The 22,988-nt window shown below is 50.6% G+C and overlaps 1 protein-coding gene across 1 annotated transcript in view; it reads left to right on the forward strand.

Moving 5' to 3' along the window:
* Nucleotides 1-22,988, forward strand: part of LOC140398650 (src kinase-associated phosphoprotein 1-like) — a 514,762-nt gene that overhangs the window by 389,845 nt on the left and 101,929 nt on the right. The window contains exon 11 of the mRNA XM_072487554.1: nt 16,894-16,953. Coding sequence (XP_072343655.1) covers nt 16,894-16,953 — 60 coding nt within the window. The remainder of the gene's footprint in view (nt 1-16,893; nt 16,954-22,988) is intronic.

Raw genomic sequence — 22,988 nt, forward strand, 5'->3', positions numbered from 1 at the left:
CTTCGCCAGCAACTTCGCATCCACGTTCAGTAACGATATCGGGCAGTACCAGCAACATTCCTCCGGATCCCTGTCATTTTTTTTTAAAAAAAATTACGGCCTGGGAAAACATGTACGCCACTCCTCCCCCTCGTTATACATCTCTACTAGCAGGGGTCCCAACTACACGACAAACATTTTGTGGAACTCTGCCAGGAACCTGTCTGGATCCTGTATCAGGCTGCCTTGACACTATTGAACCTGCCTGGATCCTGTACCAGGCTGCCTTGACACTATTGAACCTGTCTGGATCCTGTACCAGGCTGCCTTGACACTATTGAACCTGCCTGGATCCTGTATCAGGCTGCCTTGACACTATTGAACCCAGCCCACCGCTTGGCCAGCTCTACTCCCAAGTCCTGGTAAAGGCTCACCGCGTAAGCTTCCCAGGTACAGTCTCTCATCTCCTACGCCCAGCGTAGAATCTTCTCCTTGTCCGAATAGCGGTGTAGCCACACAATGATCGCCTTTGGCATCTCTTCCGCTTTCAGCCTCCTCCTCAGCAACCTGTGTGCCCGATCCACTTTACGGGTTCCGTCAAAGACCCCTCCCTCCACCAGCTTCTTCAACATTCGAATCCTACGTACCCTCGATCCCCTGAACCAGCTCCAAAATCCAGAGATTCTGCCTCCTCGAGCGATCCTCCAAGTCTCGTCCACCTTCTCCTGTAACTTCCTCTCGCCCTCCGCCATCATCAGTGTTTCAGCGTACAATGAGGCCAAATGGTCTTGGTCATCAGCCATCGACTCCTCCACGCATTCTGCGCCTCCAGCCTCTGCTCCACTCACTCTAGTGCAGTCCGAATCAGCTCTGCCACCTTAGCTAAGTCTTCTGAGGCCTCCCTCCTCTGTTGCTGGAACTTGGCTGTTATAAACTCCGCTAGCTGCTCCGTCGACCACTTTGGAGCAGTGACACCACAGAGCCCTCCGCCATCTTTCCCTCTGTCGCTCCTCGGGAGTTCTCCTGGTCTGACTGTTGCCCTTTTCGTATTGCTCTCCTCATTTGGTCGGGCTCAGACATTCCTTGCCAGAGGAGACTGACTAGCTCTTACTGTTCCTACGTTTTCCACCTGCGTAACACCCCACAAAACGGAGGAAAAGGACCAAAAAAAGCACCTTGGGCAGGAGCCACCGACTGTGTGACCACTCTCTTTTTTTTTTAATAAACATTTTATTGAGGTATTTTTTGGTATTATAACAACAACACAATAAACAATGTACATGAAACTATAAACACAGTGCAAAAGCCGTCTCCCTCCCTCCCTTACAGGTCCCACATTTACTAACCCCCTACACTAAGCTAAACTAACCCCCACCCCCACCCTTCTGCTGACGATTCATTTTCCGCGAAGAAGTCGATGAACGGTTGCCACCTCCGGGCGAACCCTAACACTGACCCTCTCGAGGCGAACTTGATTTTCTCCAAACAGAGAAAGGTAGCCATGTCCGATAGCCAGGTCTCCGACTTCGGGGGCTGAGAGTCCCTCCAAGCTAATCGTATCCGTCTCCGGGCCACCAGGGAAGCAAAGGCCGGAACGTCAGCCTCTTTCTCCTCCTGGATTCCCGGGTCTTCCGACTCCCCGAAAATCGCCACCTCTGGACTCAGCGCCACCCTTGTTTTTAACACCGTGGACATGACGTCTGCAAACCCCTGCCAAAATCCCCAAAGCTTCGGACATTCCCAGAACATGTGGACATGGTTCGCTGGTCCTCCCGCATATTTTGTGCACCTGTCTTCCACCCCAAAGAATCTGCTGATCCGGGCCACTGTCATGTGAGCCCGGTGAACGACCTTACTGAGTCTGGCACATGTTGCAGACGCATTGACTCTACTCAACGCGTCCGCCCATAGACCATCCTCTATCTCTCCTCCCTGCTCCTCCTCCCACTTGCGCTGCAGCTCCTCGGTCTGCGTCTCCTCTGACCCCATAAGTTCCCTGTAAATGTCCGAGACACTCCCTTCTCCTACCCACCCTCTGGAAACTGTCCTGAATCCCCCTTAACGGTAGGAGCAGGAAGGTTGACACCTGTTTACGTAGGAAGTCCCACACCTGCAGATACCTGAATTTGTTTCCCCTCGCCAACCCAAACTTCTCCTCCAGCGCCCTCATACTCGGAAAGCTCCCCTCTCTAAACATACCCGCCATCCTCTCAATCCCTGCTCTCCGCCATATCTTGAACCCCCCGTCCATACGTCCTGGGGCAAACCGGTGATTATTACAAATTGGGGATCAGACCGATGCTCCCTCTGCTCCCACACGTCTCCTCCATTGCCCCCAAACTCTCAGGGCCGCCACCACCACGGGGCTGGTGGAGTACCGTGCTGGCGGGAATGGCAGAGGCGCAGTTACCAATGCCCCCAGACTGGTGCCCTTGCATGAAGCTGCCTCCATACGCTCCCATGCCGACCCCTCCCCCACCACCCACTTCCTGATCATGGCTATATTCGTCGCCCGGTAATAGTTACTAAAATTTGGCAGCGCCAGCCCGCCCTCTTCCCGACTCCGCTCAAGCATTACCTTCCTTACTCGCGGGGTCTTGCCCGCCCAAACGAAGCCAGTGATCACTTTGTTGACCCGTTTAAAAAAGGACCGCGGCATAAAGATGGGGAGACATTGAAATACAAACAGGAATCGCGGGAGGACCGTCAGCTAGCTTGGTGGCCCCCATCCCAAGGCGCCGGATAGTCTCCCACCTGTTGTTCCCCCCCCCCACCCTCCCCTGCTCATACAAACATACTCCAACATCAAACAGTCCTCACACAATTGCCCGACAGAAAAACACCAAAATCTAAACAAGCACACCTCCATCCCCCAACAGTGCAAATGAAAACCTTAACTCACTGAGCTCTGCCACTGGTCCCAAATCAATACAGAAGACATTACAAACCGCTTCCACAAAACGGAAAACGAGAAACTTTTCTTTAAAGAACAGAGAAACAAAAAGAAAAAATACCAAGAACGTTGCAGCAAAGTTCAAAAGTTCTCAGTCCACCACCGGTCCTTTCCTTTTCAGGAAGTCCAGCGCGTCCTCAGGCATCTCAAAATAAAAGTGCTGTTCCTCGTACGTGACCCAGAGACGGGCCGGATACAACAGTCCGAACTTCACCTTTTTCTTAAAAAGGATCAACCTAATCTGGTTGAAGCCTGCTCTTCTCCTGGCCACCTCCACACTCAGGTCTTGGTAGACCCGCAGGATACTATTGTCCCACTTACAGCTCCGTGTCTGCTTGGCCCTCTGTAGAATGCGCTCCTTATCTAAGTACCTGTGGAATCTCACCACCATTGCTCTTGGGGAGGTCTCCCATTCGCGGCTTCCCTGCGAGCGCTCTGCGAACCCTGTCCACCTCCAAGGGTGGGGAGAATGTCCCCTCCCCCAGCAGCTTCTCAAAACATATCTGTGATGTATGTCCCAGCGTCCGCTCCTTCGGACCCCTCCGGGGGCCCAACGATTCTCAAGTTCTGCCGGCGGGACCTATTCTCCAGGTCCTCCACCTTCTCCAGAGCTTCTTCTGCTGGTCTCTCAGCATCCCCACCTCCAACTCCACCGCAGTTTGATGTTCCTCCTGCTCAGCCAGCGCCTTCTCCACCTTCTGGATCGCCCAATCTTGGGCGTCCAATCTAAGCTCCAGTCGCTCAATCGACTCTTTTATCGGGTCCAAGCCGTCCCGTTTCTGCTTGGCAAAGCCTTCCTGAATGACTTGCATCAGCTGCTCCGTTGACCGCTGGGTCGACAAACCAGAGGCCCGGTCCTCCGCCATGCTGTCTCCCGCTGCAGCTTCAGCCCGAGCCTTCTCGGTCTTTCTGTTCCTGCGTTTACGAGCACTTCTAGACCTTCTCTCCATGCACCGATGGGAATTCAGCACACAATTGCCTCTGTCATCAGTTTTACAATTCAAGTCCGGTAGAAAATTGGGGGTAAAGGTCCCGAGCGGGAGCCACCAAATGTACAACTTACTCCTTCATAGCATCCACCGGAGGTCCGACCACTCACTCGGCCGCCACGGGAGGTCCCCCACACACAACATCTTTATCATAATTAAGCCTTGCTCCCCACCTCTCCTCAACAATAATATGAAGGGTCACCTATTGGAAATACAAAGTGAAATGCAAAATATTCACCTCCCAAAGAACTCCGTGTTTCTCTCTTAACTTTTACCAAAAAAAAGAGAGAGCTTGCCTTGTTGGCAAATGTAAGGAACTCAAGGACAAGTTAGAATATCACTTACAAAGAAAATGAGAGATTTTTGCTGAATCATCATTGGCAGGCACACGGATTGCTGGAAAGCTAGCACTTAGCGAGGGCTGTGGTAAGATTAACTTTCACTTATTGAGAGGCAGACCCAGGAGAGTGCATGAGTTATAGGAGAGGTAATACGATGGAAGTTTCTATCATTCCCAACATGAGACGAGCAGGTGCCTTTGTTGAAACCAGTGTCTTTCTTTTCATATTTATCTTTGTTGATGTGACCTGTAAAAGTCAATGCCCTGTCTATTGCCTGCTGAGCTGGCCAGTTCTGTGAGGTTTTTTTCCTCGTGATATATATAGAGGTTGGTCACTGGCCTTCATTCAATGATTAGAAATGTCACCACTGTGTCCTGATGACCTGATGCTGCGATTTGTCACAAAGTAAAAGTTCTTAGTAACAGAAAAAGGTTATTAGATCCAATGGCCTGTCCCTCCTTGATAAATCTCAACCCCACCTTCTCACCAATGTGGCACAACCGTGGCAGGTTATGTTCAATGCATTTGTATAAAGTTGCTGTATTTACTACTTCAGTGCAGATGTTAAAAACAATTATTTTAATACTGCTGTTAAAATAGAGAACCCACATATTTCATTCAAACATATTAGCTGTTGGCACACTGATGTTGCAGAATGTATTTTCTGGGTTCCTACGGGCAGCACGGTAGCATAGTGGTTCACAGCGCCAGGGTCCCAGGTTTGATTCTCTGCTGGGTTACTGTCTGTGCGGAGTCTGCACGTTCTCCCCGTGTCTGCGTGGGTTTCCTCCGGGTGCTCCGGTTTCCTCCCACAGTCCAAAGACGCGCAGGTTAGGTGGATTGACATGATAAATTGCCCATAGTGTCCAAAAAGGTTAGGAAGGGTTAATGGGTTACGGGGATAGGGTGGAAGTGAGGGCTTAAGTGGGTCGGTGCAGACTCGATGGGCCGAATGGCCTCCTTCTGCACTGTATGTTCTATGTACCTCAAATTTCCTCCTCTCCAGAAATGCGGCTTTCCTCATCAAGGCTGTCAGCTTGATTCAAATAGTGGCAGCCTGGCCTCTGGCTTCAAGGGTTGTGAGTTCAAGCTTCATGGCAGCCTGTCTTCGAAGCCAAATTCAGCGTGCTACAGAGGAGGTGCTGCATTTTGGAGGTTCCATCCTTGCACTCAAGACTCAGATGAGGAATCTTGCATGAAGACTCAGGTGAGGAGTATGATGGAACACTCGCCTGCAACACCATAGCTGCAGCAGCACACGGAAAGCTCAACACTATCCAGAATTGAGCAATTCTCTGGTTACCTACCTTAGTTCCCGATCAGCAACGGCCTCGATGTTAAAATCCTCATCCTGATTTGCACATTCCTTCAAAGCCTCACCCTTTTCCTGTCTGTGACCTTCTTTATCCTTATCACCAATTGACTGAAATCTCTGCACTCCTGAAATTTTGACCTGTCGTGTATCCCTGATTTTAATCACTCTTCCATCAGCTGCCTGGGAAAACATCGCACCATCCCTCTCTCTCCTTTTAAGACACTTCTTAAAATCCACCTTCCTAGTCAGATTTCTGGTGCCCCGTCCTGGTATCTCTTCATATGGCTTTGGTATTTCCTGTAAAACGTTTTATTGCATGAAAGGTGTTACATAAATGAAAGTTGTCTTTGTTGCTGCACTGCCTTTGGACACGTCTAGAAAGAGTGAGAAGATGTGGAATCCTAGGCTGATCCCAATTCAGCGCTGAAGGAATTGATGTTGAGAAACAATTGAGTGGGCTGGACAGACAAACAAACCTGACGAATTGACCAGTCTTCACGAGTTCTGAAGGAGGTTTGCAGACCAGTGTGACTACCAAACCCATTGAAGCATACCAATGGCAGCTCACCAATCATTGACCAAACTTCAATCCTGCAAAGGCGACATGAGCATTTTGACAATCTGCTTGATGAGCGTTGAAGCTGTGGCGAAATTGATAAATCAACCTGTCCATCCAATTATGGATGGTAGAGGAAATTATGAAGGCTGTCAGGATGAGGGAGAATGGAAAGGCTCCTAGTCCTGATGGACTGTCAACAAGAGGGTTATAGATATCACCACCGTGGGCTAACTGGATGGCTTAATTCACTCGTTGGTAAATGTGGAGAGTTTATATCCTTAACAGTCAGTGTTATTATCCTACAAAATGGCAATGGAAGCCAAATGGCCAGTAAGTATTTTGGGATCCTCCGATCCATTGCCCAGAGGATTCAGTAAGTGTTTCCTAGACCCCGAAATACAGAGCTATCATCAGTACGGTTTTTGTCACCTGACAAATGTAGTTGACAGATGCTATGGGCCAGACCAAAGTCCTCGTCAAGAGCAGGGGCCCTGGATTGTGGAAATGTTTTTTCAAATGTCGGAAAACTGTAAAGTTTGTTCATGTGGGTTTGGTTAGCCTGCCTGTTCGAATGCTCGTGAGAGGGAGCTCCGTTGCTGCTCTTTTGGACAAGAACTCTGGAACTTTTCAAAAGGAAGGCGTAATGAGGAATTGTAGCTTTCAAGCAAAGGACATGCAGGATTGGCTGAATAACTGCTACATCAGGAATTATATATTGTAACAATGACAGTCATCAGAAAGTGGAACCTTGGCTGATTTTTACCCTCGCGAGCCCAGGGAACTCAATCCCATTGCACGGAAAGGGTGTTGGAAGCAGAATTAAAAATTACATTCAGAAAGCGGATTGGACAAATACTCAAAAAGATTTGAAGGGCAATGTGGAGAAAGCAGAGGGAGTAGAAATTAGATCACTCCTTTGAAGAGCTGGGACAGGGGCAAGAGGTTGGATAGCCTCCTCCTGAACTACATAATTCTATGAAAAGTGATAGCTTACACTGAAGTGATAAAATCTGCCATGATAATATATCAGTGTGTTTAGTGGTGTGAACAGCTTTAGGATACCGACATACCTCAGTGAGTTGATTACTGCATCAAAATATTTACCCCCCCCCTCGAGATATGTGCCGTTATGCAATATGAGGGAGTGTCAGGTGTGGAATGTAGCAGATCAGGGTTGAGTAATATTAAGAGTGATATCCTGTGGTTCTTTCGCTCAATTACCAAGAGGCTGTTGAGACTGTTTAGGGTTTTCTCTTGAATGTTTTGTCTGCCGTTATCTGGCGATCGGTGACACTTTCCTCCAGCACCTCTGTCCCGTCAGAATGTTGCAAGACACTTCAATCACTAGTGACCTGCAGCAGCTGGTTCTGACCAGAACATCTGCAACAAGTAACAAAGATGAATGACTGGTTCATCTGTCTGTTTTTATGGTGTTGATTGAGGGAGGAATCTTGGACAGGAAACCTGGAAGCCTCCCTGCTCTTCTTCCAACTGCACTTGTGATGGTTAATGTGAACCAGGATGGGCAGCTAGAGCCTCAGGGAGTGCAGCTCTCCCTCAGTAATGCACCATAGTCTTCGCCCCAACCAAGCAATTAACTCCTGATATGGTGGCTGTTGCTTGAGCTGCCTGGTCCCTCAGCCCTGGAATTTCCTCTCTCAACCCCAATCTCTTATCTCCTTTTCCCTGCAGACACTCTTTAAATCCAGCCTCTTTGGCCAACTTTTATATTCCCTTTTGTGACTGGGTGTGGAATTTTGTTTGCTAAGACTGTGCAGCACCAAGGGTGGGGTTTACGATGGGGATCAGGGGCGAGGCAGCTGAAGGCGCGGCCACCAAATGGGGGTGTGATAAAAATCAGGAATGCGCAAGAGGCCAGGATATGGAGAAAGGCAGAGATTTCAGGAGGGTTGTAGGGCTAGAGAAAGTTACAAAGGTAAGGAGGGAGCAAGGCCAGAGAGGGATTTGGAAACTGGAATGAGAATTTCAAATGACCCAGCTCAGAGGTTTGAAAGATACTGTAAGTAATTTTCACTTTGGGCAGTTGATTGACCTTTAGGCATTAAACTCACTGCCCGATCTTCCTTTTTCAGGGGCTTCAGTGTAAATGGGCAACATATTTATTGGAACATTGTGATAACAGGTGTCCTCTCTGTGCCCACATACAACGTGAAAACTACCTCTACTAAACAGAAAAGCTCCCTGTCAATATAAATGACAAAGACCACACGGCCTGGGTATATTATGGGATCAGGGTCAGAAAGCACACAGGAACATTGTAATCAGTGTTGCTTGATCTGCCCCTTAACTGTAGTATTTTAAAAAGGCACTGGAAAAGTGGAAAATATATTTACAAGGATGTTGCCAGAATTGAGAGTTGAATACCACCAGGAAAGATTGAACAAGCTGAGGCTATTTTCTCTATAAAGAGGAGGCTGAGGTGTGACGTGATTAAGATCTTACTACAAACGAGTTGAATGGGATGGCCATAAAGAAGGTACTTCCACTTGAGAGGCAGACCAGAACTACTGGTCATTATTATAAGATACTCACCAATAACCTCACTCGGGGGTTCAGGAGAAACCTCTTTATCTAGCGAGTGGATAGAATGGGGAACGTCCTACCTTGTGGGGTATTTGAGGCAAATGGGAGTGATGGATTTAAGGGGGAACTAGATAAGCATGTGAAGGAGAAAGAAATAGAAGGATATGATACGAGTGTTAATTGAAGAGATGTGGGAGACTATTGGGCGGCAAATATAGCCATGATTAGGAAGTGGGTGCGGGGAGTGGGGGGGTCGGTGTGGGAGTGAGTAGACGCGGCATCATGTAAGGGCACGAGTTTGGGGGCATTAGTAATGGCGCCTCTACCGTTCCCGCCGGCACGGTACTCCACCGGCCCCGTGGTGGTGGCGGCCCCGAGAGTCTGAGGGCAATGGAGGAAACATGTGGGAGCAGAGGGAGCATTGGTGTGGTCTCCAATCTGCAATAATCAATCGGTTTGCCCCGGGAAGGCTGGATGGAGGGTTTCAGAGATGGCAGAGAGCAGGGATCGAGAGGATGGGAGATCTGATCATAGAGGGGAGCTTTCCCAGCCTGAGGGAGTTGGAGGAGAAATTTGAATTGACGGGAGGGAATGAGTTTAGGTACCGGCAGGTGCGGGACTTCCTACGCAGGCATGTCTCAACCTTCCCGCTCCTACCACCAAGGGGGATACAGGGCAGGGGAGTTTCCAGCGTGTGGGTGGGAGAAGGGGAGGGGTTTGGACATCTATAAAGAACTCATGGGGTCAGAGGAGACGCAGACCGAGGAGTTGAAACACAAATGGGAAGAGGAGTTAGGAGGAGAGAGAGAGGATGGTCTCTGGGCAGATGTGTTGAGCAGAGTCAACGCGTCCACTTCATGCGCCAGGCTCAGCCTGATACAATTTAAGGTCGTTCACCGGGCTCACATGACAGTGGCCCGGATGAGCAGGTTCTTTGGGGTGGAAGACAGATGTGCGAAGTGTGCAGGGGGCCAGCGAACTATGTTCATATGGTCTGGGCATGCCCGAAGCTTGGGGTATTGTGGCAGGGGTTTGCGAGGTCATGTCCACGGTGTTAAAAACAAGGGTGGTGGCGATTTTCGAAGTGTCAGAGGATCCGGGAATCCAGGAGGAGAAAGAGGCCTTTGCCTCCCTGGTAGCCTGGAGACGGATACTGTTAGCTTGGAGGGACTCAAAGCCCCCGAAGTCAGAGACCTGGCTCACTGACATGGCTAGCTTTCTCTGCCTGGAGAAAATCAAGTTCTCCTTGAGAGGGTCAACGTCAGAGTTCGTCCGGACGTGGCAGCCATTCATCGACTTCGTTAGAGAAAATTAACCGTCAGCAGAGAGGGGGGGGGGGTTTAGTTTAGATTAGTGTGTAAGAAAGGTGGGACCTGTGAGGGAGGAAGATGGCCTTTGCAATATGTTTATATTTGTTTCTTCTGTTATTGTTACAAAATCACAAATACCTCAATAAAATGTTTTATCAAAAAAAGAAGAGGTGTTGGAGTGGCTCAGGTGGAGCATAAACACCAGGACTGAACATTCATATTGAATGTCCTGTTTTAGTGCGGCAAATGCTGTCATTCTATGTAAATTGAGACATCTCCCTCCTAACGAATGATATGAGAGCTGAGTTTAGGGTGAACATCCATAATTCCCGGGTAGACAACTCCAAAAATTCACAACTGTGCGCGTGAAGAGATTTCCTCGCAAACTGACTGACTGCTGATTCTGTGATGGTGACTCTCGAGGGAGTTTGACTAAATTACATGGCCAGGCGAAAAGAAACATGGAAACAGGAGGAAGGCCATTCAGCCCCTCGAGCCTACTCCACCATGAGTTAGATCATGGCTGACCTCTATCTGAACCCCATCTATCCACTTTGGTTGTGTTACCCTTCATCCCCTCCCCTAACATAAATCTATCAATCTGAGTTTTAACATTTTCAATGGACCCTGAACCTCAAACAATGCTTTGGAAGAGAGAGTTCCAGGTTTCTCCTCCCCTTTATGGGAAGAAGTGCTTCCTGACATCACTCCTTACGGCCGAGCTCTAACGTTACTTTATACCTCCTCGGTGTGGACTCCCTCCGCCAGAGCAAGTCGTTTATCTCTATCCAACCTATCCAATACTTTCATGATCTGAAAGATCGGGTTTAGTTTCTTTTGTTTGATTGTGAATCCAGGTTAGATCTGCAGCACCATTGAAGTGGTTGTCAAGAGTGGAAAAGCTTAACTTGAACTACATTAAAAGCATTAACTATTCGAGGAGCTGAAGCGTAACTGGGAGGAGGAGCTGGGAGGTGAGATAGAGGATGGTTTGTGGGCAGACGCGTTGAGTAGAGTCAACGTGTCTGCAACATGTACCAGGCTAAGGCTGATACAATTTAAGGTTGTACATGACAGTGGCCCGGATGAGCAGATTCTTTGGGGTGGAGGACAGGTGCACAAAATGTGCAGGAGGACCAGCGAACCATGTCCACATGTTCTGGACATGTCCAAAGCTTCAGGGATTTTGGCAGGGGTTTGCGGACGTCATGTCCACGGTGTTAAAAACAAGGGTGGCGCTTTTCGGGGTGTCGGAAGATCCGGGAATCCAGGAGGAGAAAGAGGCAGATGTCCTGGCCTTTGCTTCCCTGGTAGCCCGGAGACGGAGACTATTGGCCTGGAGGGATCCAAAGCCCCCGAAGACGAAGACCTGGCTATCGGACATGGCTAGCTTTCTCTGTTTGGAGAAAATTAAGTTCGCCTTGAGAGGGTCACTGTTAGGGTTCGCCCAGAGGTGGCAACCGTTCGTCGACCTCTTCACGGAAAATTAATCGTCAACGGGGGGGGGGGGAGTAGTTTAGGTTAGAGTCGGAGGTCAATAAGGGTGGGACCTGTACAAAGGGTAAACATTTTTTGCACTATGTTTATGGTTTCATGTATCTTGTTTATTTTGTTGTTTCTATACCAAAAATACCTCAATAAAATGTTTATTAAAAAAAAAAAAGAGTGGAAAAGCTGTGTCAGTGGGACAGACAGAGTGACTGTGGATCACGTGAGCAGTCACAGCCCGCACACAACGACCATTCATTTGCCCAGATTTATTCAAAGTCAATTCTAATCAGGTTATATACGTTCAGAAGCATCTCCAGTCCAAAGCCTGATTTGTTTTAAAGAGATCTGCCTTTCAGCCTTGCACTCCCCTGGGTCTGCCCTCCGACTGACTCAACTGAGTTCAGATCAAAGTTATAAATAAGCACAGGACCCTGAGCTGATTTGAATTGATTTCCATTTGAAAGAAACACAGGGTGTAGAAGACTGGAGGGATATGAAGTAATAAAAAAAATGCTTGAAGGTAAGAAAAAGGATTTTGTTTCTGGATTTTTAAGACCTCACTAATGAGTTTCCTTATGGACAAAATGTTCATGTAATGAAACTGCAAGTCTCCCAGATTTTACATTTCGAAAGATGGTGTGATTGGAAATTCTACTTCAAAAATACTCTCCTGACCAGCCTCAATTTGCATCCCAATTAAACTTCAGCCTATCCAGATTTCTACTGCCTGTTATTAAACTCGAATCAAGTCCATTTCACCCACCATCCCTGTGCTTTCTAACCTGCACAGGCTCCTAGTTCAGCACCATCTCGATTTTCACATCCTCATGGCTGATAGTTTTCACTTTGTCACATGCTCACTGTGGACTGTAACTTCCTCCAGCTCTCCGAGATCTCGGCATTTCCCCAATTGTGTAACGCTGGTTTTAAATGCTCCACAGCTGGTGGGCATACCTTCAGCATCCAGCACCCTCAGCGGCCTGCACCCTCAGCGGCCGGCACCCTCAGCGGCCTGCACCCTCAGCAGCCTGCACCCTCAGCAGCCTGCACCCTCAGCGACCTGCACCCTCAGCGGCCTGCACCCTCAGCATCCAGCACCCACAGCATCCAGCACCCACAGCATCCAGCACCCTCAGCAGCCTGCACCCTCAGCGGCCTGCACCCTCAGCATCCAGCACCCTCAGCATCCAGCACCCTCAGCATCCAGCACCCTCAGCATCCAGCACCCTTAGCGGCCTGCACCCTCAGCATCCAGCACCCTCAGCAGCCTGCACCCTCAGAGGCCGGCACCCTCAGCATCCAGCACCCTCAGCGGCCTGCACCCTCAGCGGCCTGCACCCTCAGCGGCCTGCACCCTCAGCATCCAGCACCCTCAGCGGCCTGCACCCTCAGCGGCCTGCACCCCCAGCATCCTGCACCCTCAGCGGCCTGCACCCTCAGCGGCCTGCACCCTCAGCGGCCTGCACCCTCAGCGGCCTGCACCCTCAGCGGCCTGCACCCTCAGCATCCTGCACCCTCAGCAGCCTGCACCCTCAGCATCCTGCACCCTCAGCATCCTGCACCCTCAGCATCCAGCACCCACAGCATCCACCCACAGCGGCCTGCACCCTCAGCGGCCTGCACCCTCAGCGGCCTGCACCCTCAGCATCCAGCACCCTCAGCATCGAGCACCCTCAGTGGCCTACACCCTCAGCGGCCTGCACCCTCAGCATCCAGCACCCTCAGCAGCCTGTACCCTCAGCGGCCGGCACCCTCAGCATCCAGCACCCTCAGCGGCCTGCACCCTCAGCGGCCTGCACCCTCAGCGGCCTGTACCCTCAGCGGCCTGCACCCTCAGCGGCCTGCACCCTCAGCATCCTGCACCCTCAGCATCCTGCACCCTCAGCATCCAGCACCCTCAGCATCCAGCACCCTCAGCATCCAGCACCCTCAGCGGCCTGCACCCTCAGCGGCCTGCACCCTCAGCGGCCTGCACCCTCAGCATCCTGCACCCTCAGCATCCTGCACCCTCAGCATCCAGCACCCACAGCATCCAGCACCCTCAGCGGCCTGCACCCTCAGCGGCCTGCACCCTCAGCGGCCTGCACCCTCAGCATCCAGCACCCTCAGCGGCCTGCACCCTCAGCGGCCTGCACCCTCAGCGGCCTGCACCCCCAGCATCCTGCACCCTCAGCGGCCTGCACCCTCAGCGGCCTGCACCCTCAGCGGCCTGCACCCTCAGCATCCTGCACCCTCAGCAGCCTGCACCCTCAGCATCCTGCACCCTCAGCATCCTGCACCCTCAGCATCCAGCACCCACAGCATCCAGCACCCACAGCGGCCTGCACCCTCAGCGGCCTGCACCCTCAGCGGCCTGCACCCTCAGCATCCAGCACCCTAAGCATCGAGCACCCTCAGTGGCCTACACCCTCAGCGGCCTGCACCCTCAGCATCCAGCACCCTCAGCAGCCTGCACCCTCAGCGGCCGGCAACCTCAGCATCCAGCACCCTCAGCGGCCTGCACCCTCAGCGGCCTGCACCCTCAGCGGCCTGCACCCTCAGCGGCCTGCACCCTCAGCATCCTGCACCCTCAGCATCCTGCACCCTCAGCGTCCAGCACCCTCAGCATCCAGCACCCTCAGCATCCAGCACCCTCAGCATCCAGCACCCTCAGCATCCAGCACCCTCAGTGCCTGCACCCTCAGCGGCCTGCACCCTCAGCGGCCTGCACCCTCAGCGGCCTGCACCCTCAGCATCAGCACCCTCAGCATCCAGCACCCTCAGCATCCAGCACCCTCAGCATCCAGCACCCTCAGCGGCCTGCACCCCCAGCGGCCTGCACCCCCAGCGGCCTGCACCCCCAGCGGCCTGCACCCCCAGCGGCCTGCACCCCCAGCGGCCTGCACCCTCAGCGGCCTGCACCCTCAGCATCCTGCACCCTCAGCGGCCTGCACCCTCAGCATCCAGCACCCTCAGCATCCAGCACCCTCAGCATCCAGCACCCTCAGCATCCAGCACCCTCAGCATCCAGCACCCTCAGCGGCCTGCACCCTCAGCGGCCTGCACCCTCAGCGGCCTGCACCCTCAGCGGCCTGCACCCCCAGCAGCCTGTACCCTCAGCATCCTGCACCCTCAGCATCCAGCACCCCCAGCAGCCTGCACCCTCAGCATCCTGCACCCTCAGCATCCAGCATCCAGCACCCTCAGCATCCTGCACCCTCAGCATCCAGCACCCTCCGCATCCAGCATCCAGCACCCTCAGCAGCCTGCACCCTCAGCGGCCTGCACCCTCAGCAGCCAGCACCCTCAGCGGCCTGCACCCTCAGCAGCCAGCACCCTCAGCATCCTGCACCCTCAGCGGCCTGCACCCTCAGCATCCTGCACCCTCAGCGGCCTGCACCCTCAGCGGCCTGCACCCTCAGCGGCCTGCACCCTCAGCAGCCTGCACCCTCAGCAGCCTGCACCCTCAGCAGCCAGCATCCTGCACCCTCAGCGGCCTGCACCCACAGCGGCTGCACCCTCAGCAGCCTGCACCCTCAGCATCCTGCACCCTCAGCGGCCTGCACCCTCAGCATCCTGCACCCTCAGCGGCCTGCACCCTCAGCGGCCAGCACCCTCAGCGGCCTGCACCGTCAGCGGCCTGCACCCTCAGCGGCCTGCACCTTCAGCGGCCTGCACCGTCAGCGGCCTGCACCCTCAGCGGCCTGCACCCTCAGCATCCAGCACCCTCAGCAGCCAGCATCCTGCACCCTCAGCGGCCTGCACCCTCAGCGGCCTGCACCCTCAGCGGCCTGCACCCTCAGCGGCCTGCACCCTCAGCGGCCTGCACCCTCAGCATCCAGCACCCTCAGCGGCCTGCACCCTCAGCGGCCTGCACCCTCCGCTCTGGAAGCCCTAAATCACTCTGCCTCTCTCTTTCCTCCTTCAAGACACTCTGTAAAATCTGTTGTTTTGATCAAATCGTTGGTCACCTGATTTTGCCGTCTGTGTCTGGTTAACTGCTGTGGCAAGTCACACAGTACCCAAGATGGGAAAACTGTCCACTTCTCAATGGGGAAGACATCTTTGACTTTTTGATGAGGATTAAAACATTCGTTACAGATTGGCCGTCTTATAAAAAAACTCCCAATTTTATTCCTGTTGAAAATCAGTGGAGAATAGATTAGTCATGGTGTGGAAAACAACAATATCTACAGCAATCAGTAATCTGGAAAGTCATCGAGTATGTTTTACCAACAGGTGTTGTTTCTGTACGGAACAAATAGTAATGTCACGGCAAACCCACAGGCGTGAGCAAGTTAGTGGCAATATTAAGAAAGCGCCCCAAAGGATTTAGTACAAGTGATTTGTTGGGCAAGTCCCATATTGGAGGATCAGAAATGCAAAATAGTTATTATGAAGCCCAGTCAGGAATTTAGGCGAATACCATTTACCCAGAGAGTGTTAAGAATGTGCAATTTACTGCTACAAGGAGTAGCTGATGCAAATATCGTAGATGCATTTAAGGGGAAGATGGATAAATGCTTGAGAAAATACATATGCTGATAGGGCGAGATGAATTATAATGGGAGGAGCAGAGCATAAACATTAGCATAGAGCAGATGGGCCAAACGGCTTGTTTCTGTGTTGTATGTGTTTGCAATTCTAGTTAATGTTGTGTTCATACAGAAATATCTCTACGTCTCTTGTGTGTATCTATGTTATTTAATGCATCATCCCAGGTCAGGATTCACTCAAACTGCGAGGCCTTCCCCAGTTGACATTACAGTGGGAAGTAGGTGCTGCTTCCCAGAGGTTAGACTGTTTACGTTGCTGATTCTCCCACCTCACTCACGCTACCGCTTCAGTTGGAGATTAAGTAGCAAGAGAGGCAAATTCAGCAGCTGATGGGATTGTCTCTTCAGCTGCTTTTGGCATTGGGCTGGGAACAGCACAGTTGGCCATTACAATTGTCTGCATTTGGTGAAGAGGCTTGATCGGCACCTCGGACACCACTGCAAGATTCGCTGCAGGAACTCACCAAGGCTCCTGCAACAGCACTTTCCAAACCTGTGACTTCTACCATCTAGAGGGACAAGGGCAGCAGGTACATGGGGACACCACCATCTGCAAGTTCCCCTCCAAACCACACACCATCCTGACTTGGAAATGTATTGGTGTTCCTTTATTGTCGCTACATCAACAGCCCAGAACTCCCTCCTTGCTTTACTTACATCACATGGATTGCAGTGATTCAAGAAAGTAGCCCACTGGAACCTTCTAAAGGGCAATTGGGATGAGCAATAAATGCAGGCCTTGTCCGTGATGCCAGCATCCTGTAAATGATTAAATAATTTTCTATTTTAAAAGGTCTGAGGAGACCAAATGATCAGAGGGCTCGACACCAGAAAATACATTGTGAATAAATACATCATTTGATGTCCTTTCTTTCAGAGGATGACTTCCCTCCACCCATACCCCCTGAGGAAGAGAGCGATGGTACGCTGTGCCCAGGTAATGCTATCTAGAAGTTGGAGAATCCAGGTTCTGCATCAGAATTCTACTTTCCAAATGTGAAAATCTGTAAATTTAGTTCCTGTTTTTTTCCGGTTATGCAACATCAGCCCCCCCCCCCCCCCCCCCCCCCCCCCCCCCCCCACCCATTTTATTCTTGATGTTCCCTCTCTCCATTAGGTGCCAAAGTCACCCAGTGCATTGAGTGTTAACTGGAGCTCATGTGATGGCTCAAGGCTCAATTGTCGGGTACACTGCCTGGAATGAAACCTAAGCCACTTGGACGTTTAAATGTAGCCACTCCTGTATCTCCATCAGCTAATCAAAGGAATGGAATTGATGGATGTTTGAGCTTATTTGTTCCCCTTTCTTTCCCCCATTCCTCACCCCCGTGTTGGACTGTGCAAATAAGAACATTTAAAGGGCATGTTATGAAATCGAGTCATTTGGGCCATGTAATTTCCTCCCACGAGCTGTGTACATTTTCCCATATCCAACACCCTGTCCACCTGTTTCACCCTCCAGGGAAGTGTACTGTAGAAATATTCCTTAATTGTTCAAGGACATCAGGCAAGAATCCAATCATTCAACCTCACATTGTCAGGGTTCAGGTCTACTCTACTGCTCTCCAAGTGCTGCACCTTCCAGTCCGGTCACACAGCATCGGAGCACCACCGTGTATATCTAACCCTGTAACCAATATTCCTGGACACAGCTGGACCTTTAACCATGCACTATGATTTGTTATGTTGTAGGTGTAACATAAGCGGCTTCCTTGTGGTGCACTTGACAAAGGAAGGTTCAGACGTGGAGATGACTACAACACGTTTATTAAACTATTTACACTTCTATTACTCGGGTTCGACACTACTGCTAATCCTACTGTAGCTACCCAGACTGACTAACCAGTTGCTGTAATCCACGTGGTGGGTGTAATATTGAATCAACCCTGTGTCTGTACTCACTGACTGTCTCCACTGGAAAGAGGCAGATCATGTGTGTGGTGTCGTTTATGTATGGGTTGGTGTAATGCCCCCCTGTGGTCGTGTCACCTCTGTGTATCGTGAATGTCCATTGGTCGTGTCCTATCTTACTGATCTATTGGTTGAGTGTGTGTGTGTGATGTTTCTGGTGCTCCCTCTAGTGTCTAGCTAGCCTACATGCATTTACATTAATGCACATCACCACACACTAGTCCTTGTGCTGAAGGAGAAGGTGAAATTAGTTTAGATATTCTCAACTTGCTGACGGGCAACGCAGATGACGGAGACACAGAAGTAACTGACTTAGAGACCAGGACAAAGTCATGAGGCCTGATGCAGCAAATCTGTGGGATCTAAAGAACTTACTGAGAGTTGGAGAGAGATCCTCTTTCAGGCCAATTGACAACCAATCCATGGGTGGATTGGGACACACTTAGACCTCCAACTCGCTGACTGTTAATGAAGGCTGAGCAGATCAGATACTGCAAGCTTGATAAGCTCACATTCCAATGGATCTGAAACTCAGACCAAGGACCCGGGAGTGAGTGATGGACGGTCCAGAGAAATAACCACGAGGAAAGACTGAACTGGCTCGGCTCTTTTTTCTAAAAAGAGGGTTGACCTTTTAGCTGTCCTTAATATTATGACAGGGTTTTGTTGGATATAAAGAAGAATGTTTCCATTTGTGGGGGGGGGGGGGAAACCAAAATTTGAGGCAAGATTGTTACTGAGAAATCCACAACGAATTGAAGAGAAACTACTTTTGCGAGCGAGTGAATTTGAATATGGAAATGGCTAACATGAGGAATAGTTGAGGTAACTCGCCGAGATGTATTTCAGGGGGACTGGATAAGTATGTGAGCTGTGATGGTCTCCCATAATGAACACAAGAATTAGGAGCGGGCCATTCAGCCCCTTCCGCCCACTCCACCATTGCATTAGATCAGGACTGATCTGACTGTTTCCTCATCGCCACTTTCCTGCCTGCTGCCATAACCCTCGACTCCCCCACTGATCGAAAATCTATCCAACCCAGCCTCGAACATATTCAGTGACCCAGCCCCCACTGTTCTCTGAGGAAGAGAATTTCACTGAACAATAATCCTTTGAGAGAAAAAAATTCTTCCCATTGCAGTTTTAAATGGGATCCTCTTTTACCAAATTTTTAAACTGTGTTCCCTGGTTCTAAACTTTCCAGTAAGGGGAACGATCCTCTCAGCTTCCTGGCCAAGACCCCTCAGTATCTGATCGTCAGGATTCTCCTTTCCGGGGACGAAGTCCCCACGCCGGCGGGAATACCGGCACCAACAACTCCGACGTCAACAAGCCCCGAGGTGAGGAATTCTCCACATACCTCCACTTTATCGGGGCTAGGCGGACGCCGGAGGGGTTGGCGCCACTCCAGCCGGCGCCAAAGGGACTGCGCGAGTTTGCGCATGTGCCAAAGGGACGGCGTGATCTCGCCCATGCGCGGAACCGCCGGCGTGTTTTGGTGCATGCGCGGAGGCTGCTGCGGAAGGTAGGAGTGCCCCCATGGTACAGGCCCGCCTGCAGGTGGGTGGGCCCCGATAACGGGCCAAGCCACCATGCCCCATCCCCCCGTGGACTCCACTAGATGGCCTACCAGCCAGGTCCCACTGTGTGGGACCATGTCCATTTCACGCCGGCGGGACTGACCAGGAACTGACGGCCGCTCGGCTCATCGGGGCCCGGAGAATTGCCGGGGGGGCCGCTGCCAACGGCCCCGACCGGCATGGCGTAAACCCTGTCCCCGCCCGAAAACTGGCACCGGAGAATACGGCAGTCGGAGCGGCGGGGCGGGATTGACGCCGCCTCCCGGGGACTCTCCGACCTGCCGGGGGGTCGGAGAATCCCGGCCCCTTGTGTTTCAATCAGATCACCTCTCATTCCTCTAAACTCTCGTGGGTATAGGCCACTACTCAATTTTTCCTCATAAAATAAACCCTCAATCCCAGGAATTAGTGGAGTGAACCTTCTCTGTGCTCCTGATGCAATTATATTCTTTCTTAAATAAAGAGACCACAGTACTCCAGAAGTGGTCTCACTAACGTCTTAGATAACAGAAGTCTAACTTTCTTACATTTATATTTACAATAAACACCACCACTCCATTACCTTCCTGAACACTTGCTGCATCTGCATACCATTATTTTGTGATTCCTCTACCATGACACCCAGATCTCTCTATACTGTAGAGATCTGCAATCTCTCTCCATTCAAGTAACATGCTGCTTTACTAGTCACCTGAACATTTTCTGACATGAAGGGCGCGATTTTACAGCCGCACTATGCCCAGTGTGGGCGGGAGCACTTTTTAGCAAATCTGCATTTTAAAACGAGACAGCTAGTCTCACTTTAATATGCAGATTCCCGAGGGACCCGAGGCGTGCGATCTTTCTCCTTCGCCTCAGAGACCTTGGTCAAGCACCGTTCTTGGGGGTTTTCGTTGCGAATTCTACAATGAAGACAGACTCAAAATACCTGATGAACACTTGTACCATTTCCATTCTTCGAGGTAGAAACAGAGACAGTCATGATGAAGATAAACATTCTGATTGGTGTTCCCCAGAGATCTGCCTTGGGACCTCAACTTTGCAACATATTTATTCATTTAAAAAAAAAAATTTAAGAGTACCCAATGATTGTTTTTTCCAATTATGAGGCAATTTAGCGTGGCCAATCCACCTACCCTGCACATCTATGGGTGGTGGGGGTGAAACCCACGCAGACACGGGGAGAATGTGCAAACTCCACACGGACGGTGACCCAGGGGCTGGGATTTGAACCCAGATCCTCAGCGCCGCAGCCCCAGTGCTAACCACTGTGCTGCGTGCCGCCCTTTCCACAATATTTATTCATGATGGGGATAAAGGAACAACAATGTGTACATCAAAGTTTGCAGATTACAGTAAGTTAGGAGGCACAATAAGATATCTAATTGGGACTTATGAAAAGTCATAGATAAAGTGGGTAAAAATGTGACAGGTAAAGTTCAAGGTGGGATCATGTTGTGTTCAATTGGGTTCCAAGAAAAACTAGACAAATATTTTCTAACGGATGAAAGACTAGGAACATTGAAGGAGCAATGGGGCATGAGAATCAAGGTATATAATTTCTTTCTGTTGTGGTATGTGGGTATTCCTGTCAAGGCTAACTATTGTTGTCCATTCCTAATTGCCCTTAAACTGAGTGGTTTACTGGGACATTTCAGTGGGCGGTTAAGAATCAACCACATTGCTCAAGTCCCATGGCGGCCAGACCAGTAAAGATGGCAGATTTCCTTCCCGAAAGGTTTTTATTAATGACAATTGATAGGTCCATGGTCACCATCATTGAGACTAGCTTCCAATTCCAGATTTTATTAATTGAATTTAAATTCCACCTGTTACCATGGTAGGATTTGAACCCATGTCCCCAAAATATTATCCCAGGCTGTACAACTCTGCCAACATCCCCCCCCCCCCCCCCCCCCCCCGCCCCCCCCCCCCCCCCCCCCCCCCCCCCCCCCCCCGCCGTTGCGAGAAGGCACAGACACAAAAAGTAATCAGAAAACCTAAAGGAAGTTGGTCTTTTTCTCAAAGGTTAGAAAGCTGTGCTTAAGTTTTGCAGAGCTTTGTTCAAATGCCTATCTGTGGTGTTATGTTCAGTTCTGGACACTTTGCCTCAGGAACGATATCTTGGCCTTCGAGGGGACGCAGGGGCAGCACGGATTTGCCAGAATGAAACCAGAGCTTAGAGGGTTAAATTATGACGACAGGTTGGAAAAACATGGCTTTTAATCTCTTGAGTTTAAAACATTAAGAAATGATATAATTGAGGTGTTTAAAATAATGAAGAGATTTGAGGGGGTATTTCCTCCAGTAGACAGAACAATGAAGGACAATCCTAACATTAGAACGACCTTGTCCAGCAGCAAAATCAGGAAGTATTTTCCACGCAGTGGGCGGTGGAAATCTGGAACCCTCTCCCCCAGAAAGGCTGCAGATGCTCGGAGACAAATAGAGCTTTCAATATTGAGGTGGACAAATTTGCATTAGGTAAGAGTAAGAAGGGAAATGGGAAAATGGTGGCTGAACGGAGCTGTGGTACGGATGAGCCATGCTGAACAGAATCGTGGAAATGGGCTTAATGTAAAAAAACAGAATGGCTTTTAGTGGATTCCTTATTTAGGTGGGGTTGAGGAAACCAGGTCATTGCTCGGTTTAGATTGTCACCTCCTCCTGAAGGCGAGTTTGATAGGAGTGTGAGACACGCAGACTCCCCACTGGATCGTTGAAGTGTTATGTTCGGAAGTGAAGGTCGGACCACCTTCCTTATCATGAACGCCACATGCATCATTCCGAAAAGCTTTTCCAAAGAAAAGCCAGGGAGATGTAGAGGAGCGTGCAGACAGGAAACCTCTGTCCAGCACTTTTTCCTATTCTGCTGTGCGGAGAGGAAATAGGCCCCTGACATTTTGCAACTTTAGAAAAAGCCCAGAGGAAGCAAGCGGCAGGTTACTTTGTGCGACAGGACGAAGAACGTCAGCTTCACAAGGCTGGGCAAGGCTGCAATCATCCACAAGATTAACTCATTCTAATCCCTAAACGTCAAAATAGTCCCAACAGGTGCTTCCTCCTCCTGGTGGTGAACGTTCAGGGTCGGCTGTTGTTTATATTAACTGGATGCAACAAAGCACCTGGACAGGTTGGAGGGAGAAACATTGGCGATGGAAGATTCCATGCCAAGCCAGCCCTGCTTTCCTTCCATTGAGTTAATTCACAGACAAGGTTTATCATGTGCCTCCAACCTCACACCTGATTACCTGCTCTGTATTCCAGGCAGGCTATGGGCACGATCTACCTAAAAAATAAATCGAGTCCATTCTGGGCAGGAAGTGCCAGGAACGACCCTGCTATAGACGGCACTCTCTTTTCTCAGTGCCCCATAGGGGAACGACCCCCTCCCCCCCTCGCCCCTCCTCCCCAGGCCCCACACAACTGCATTTCCTGCACTGAGGAACTCTACATTGTCCCCATCAAACACTCCCAG

This window comes from Scyliorhinus torazame, chromosome 21 (assembly GCF_047496885.1).
Source record: "Scyliorhinus torazame isolate Kashiwa2021f chromosome 21, sScyTor2.1, whole genome shotgun sequence".
Lineage (NCBI taxonomy): Eukaryota > Metazoa > Chordata > Chondrichthyes > Carcharhiniformes > Scyliorhinidae > Scyliorhinus > Scyliorhinus torazame.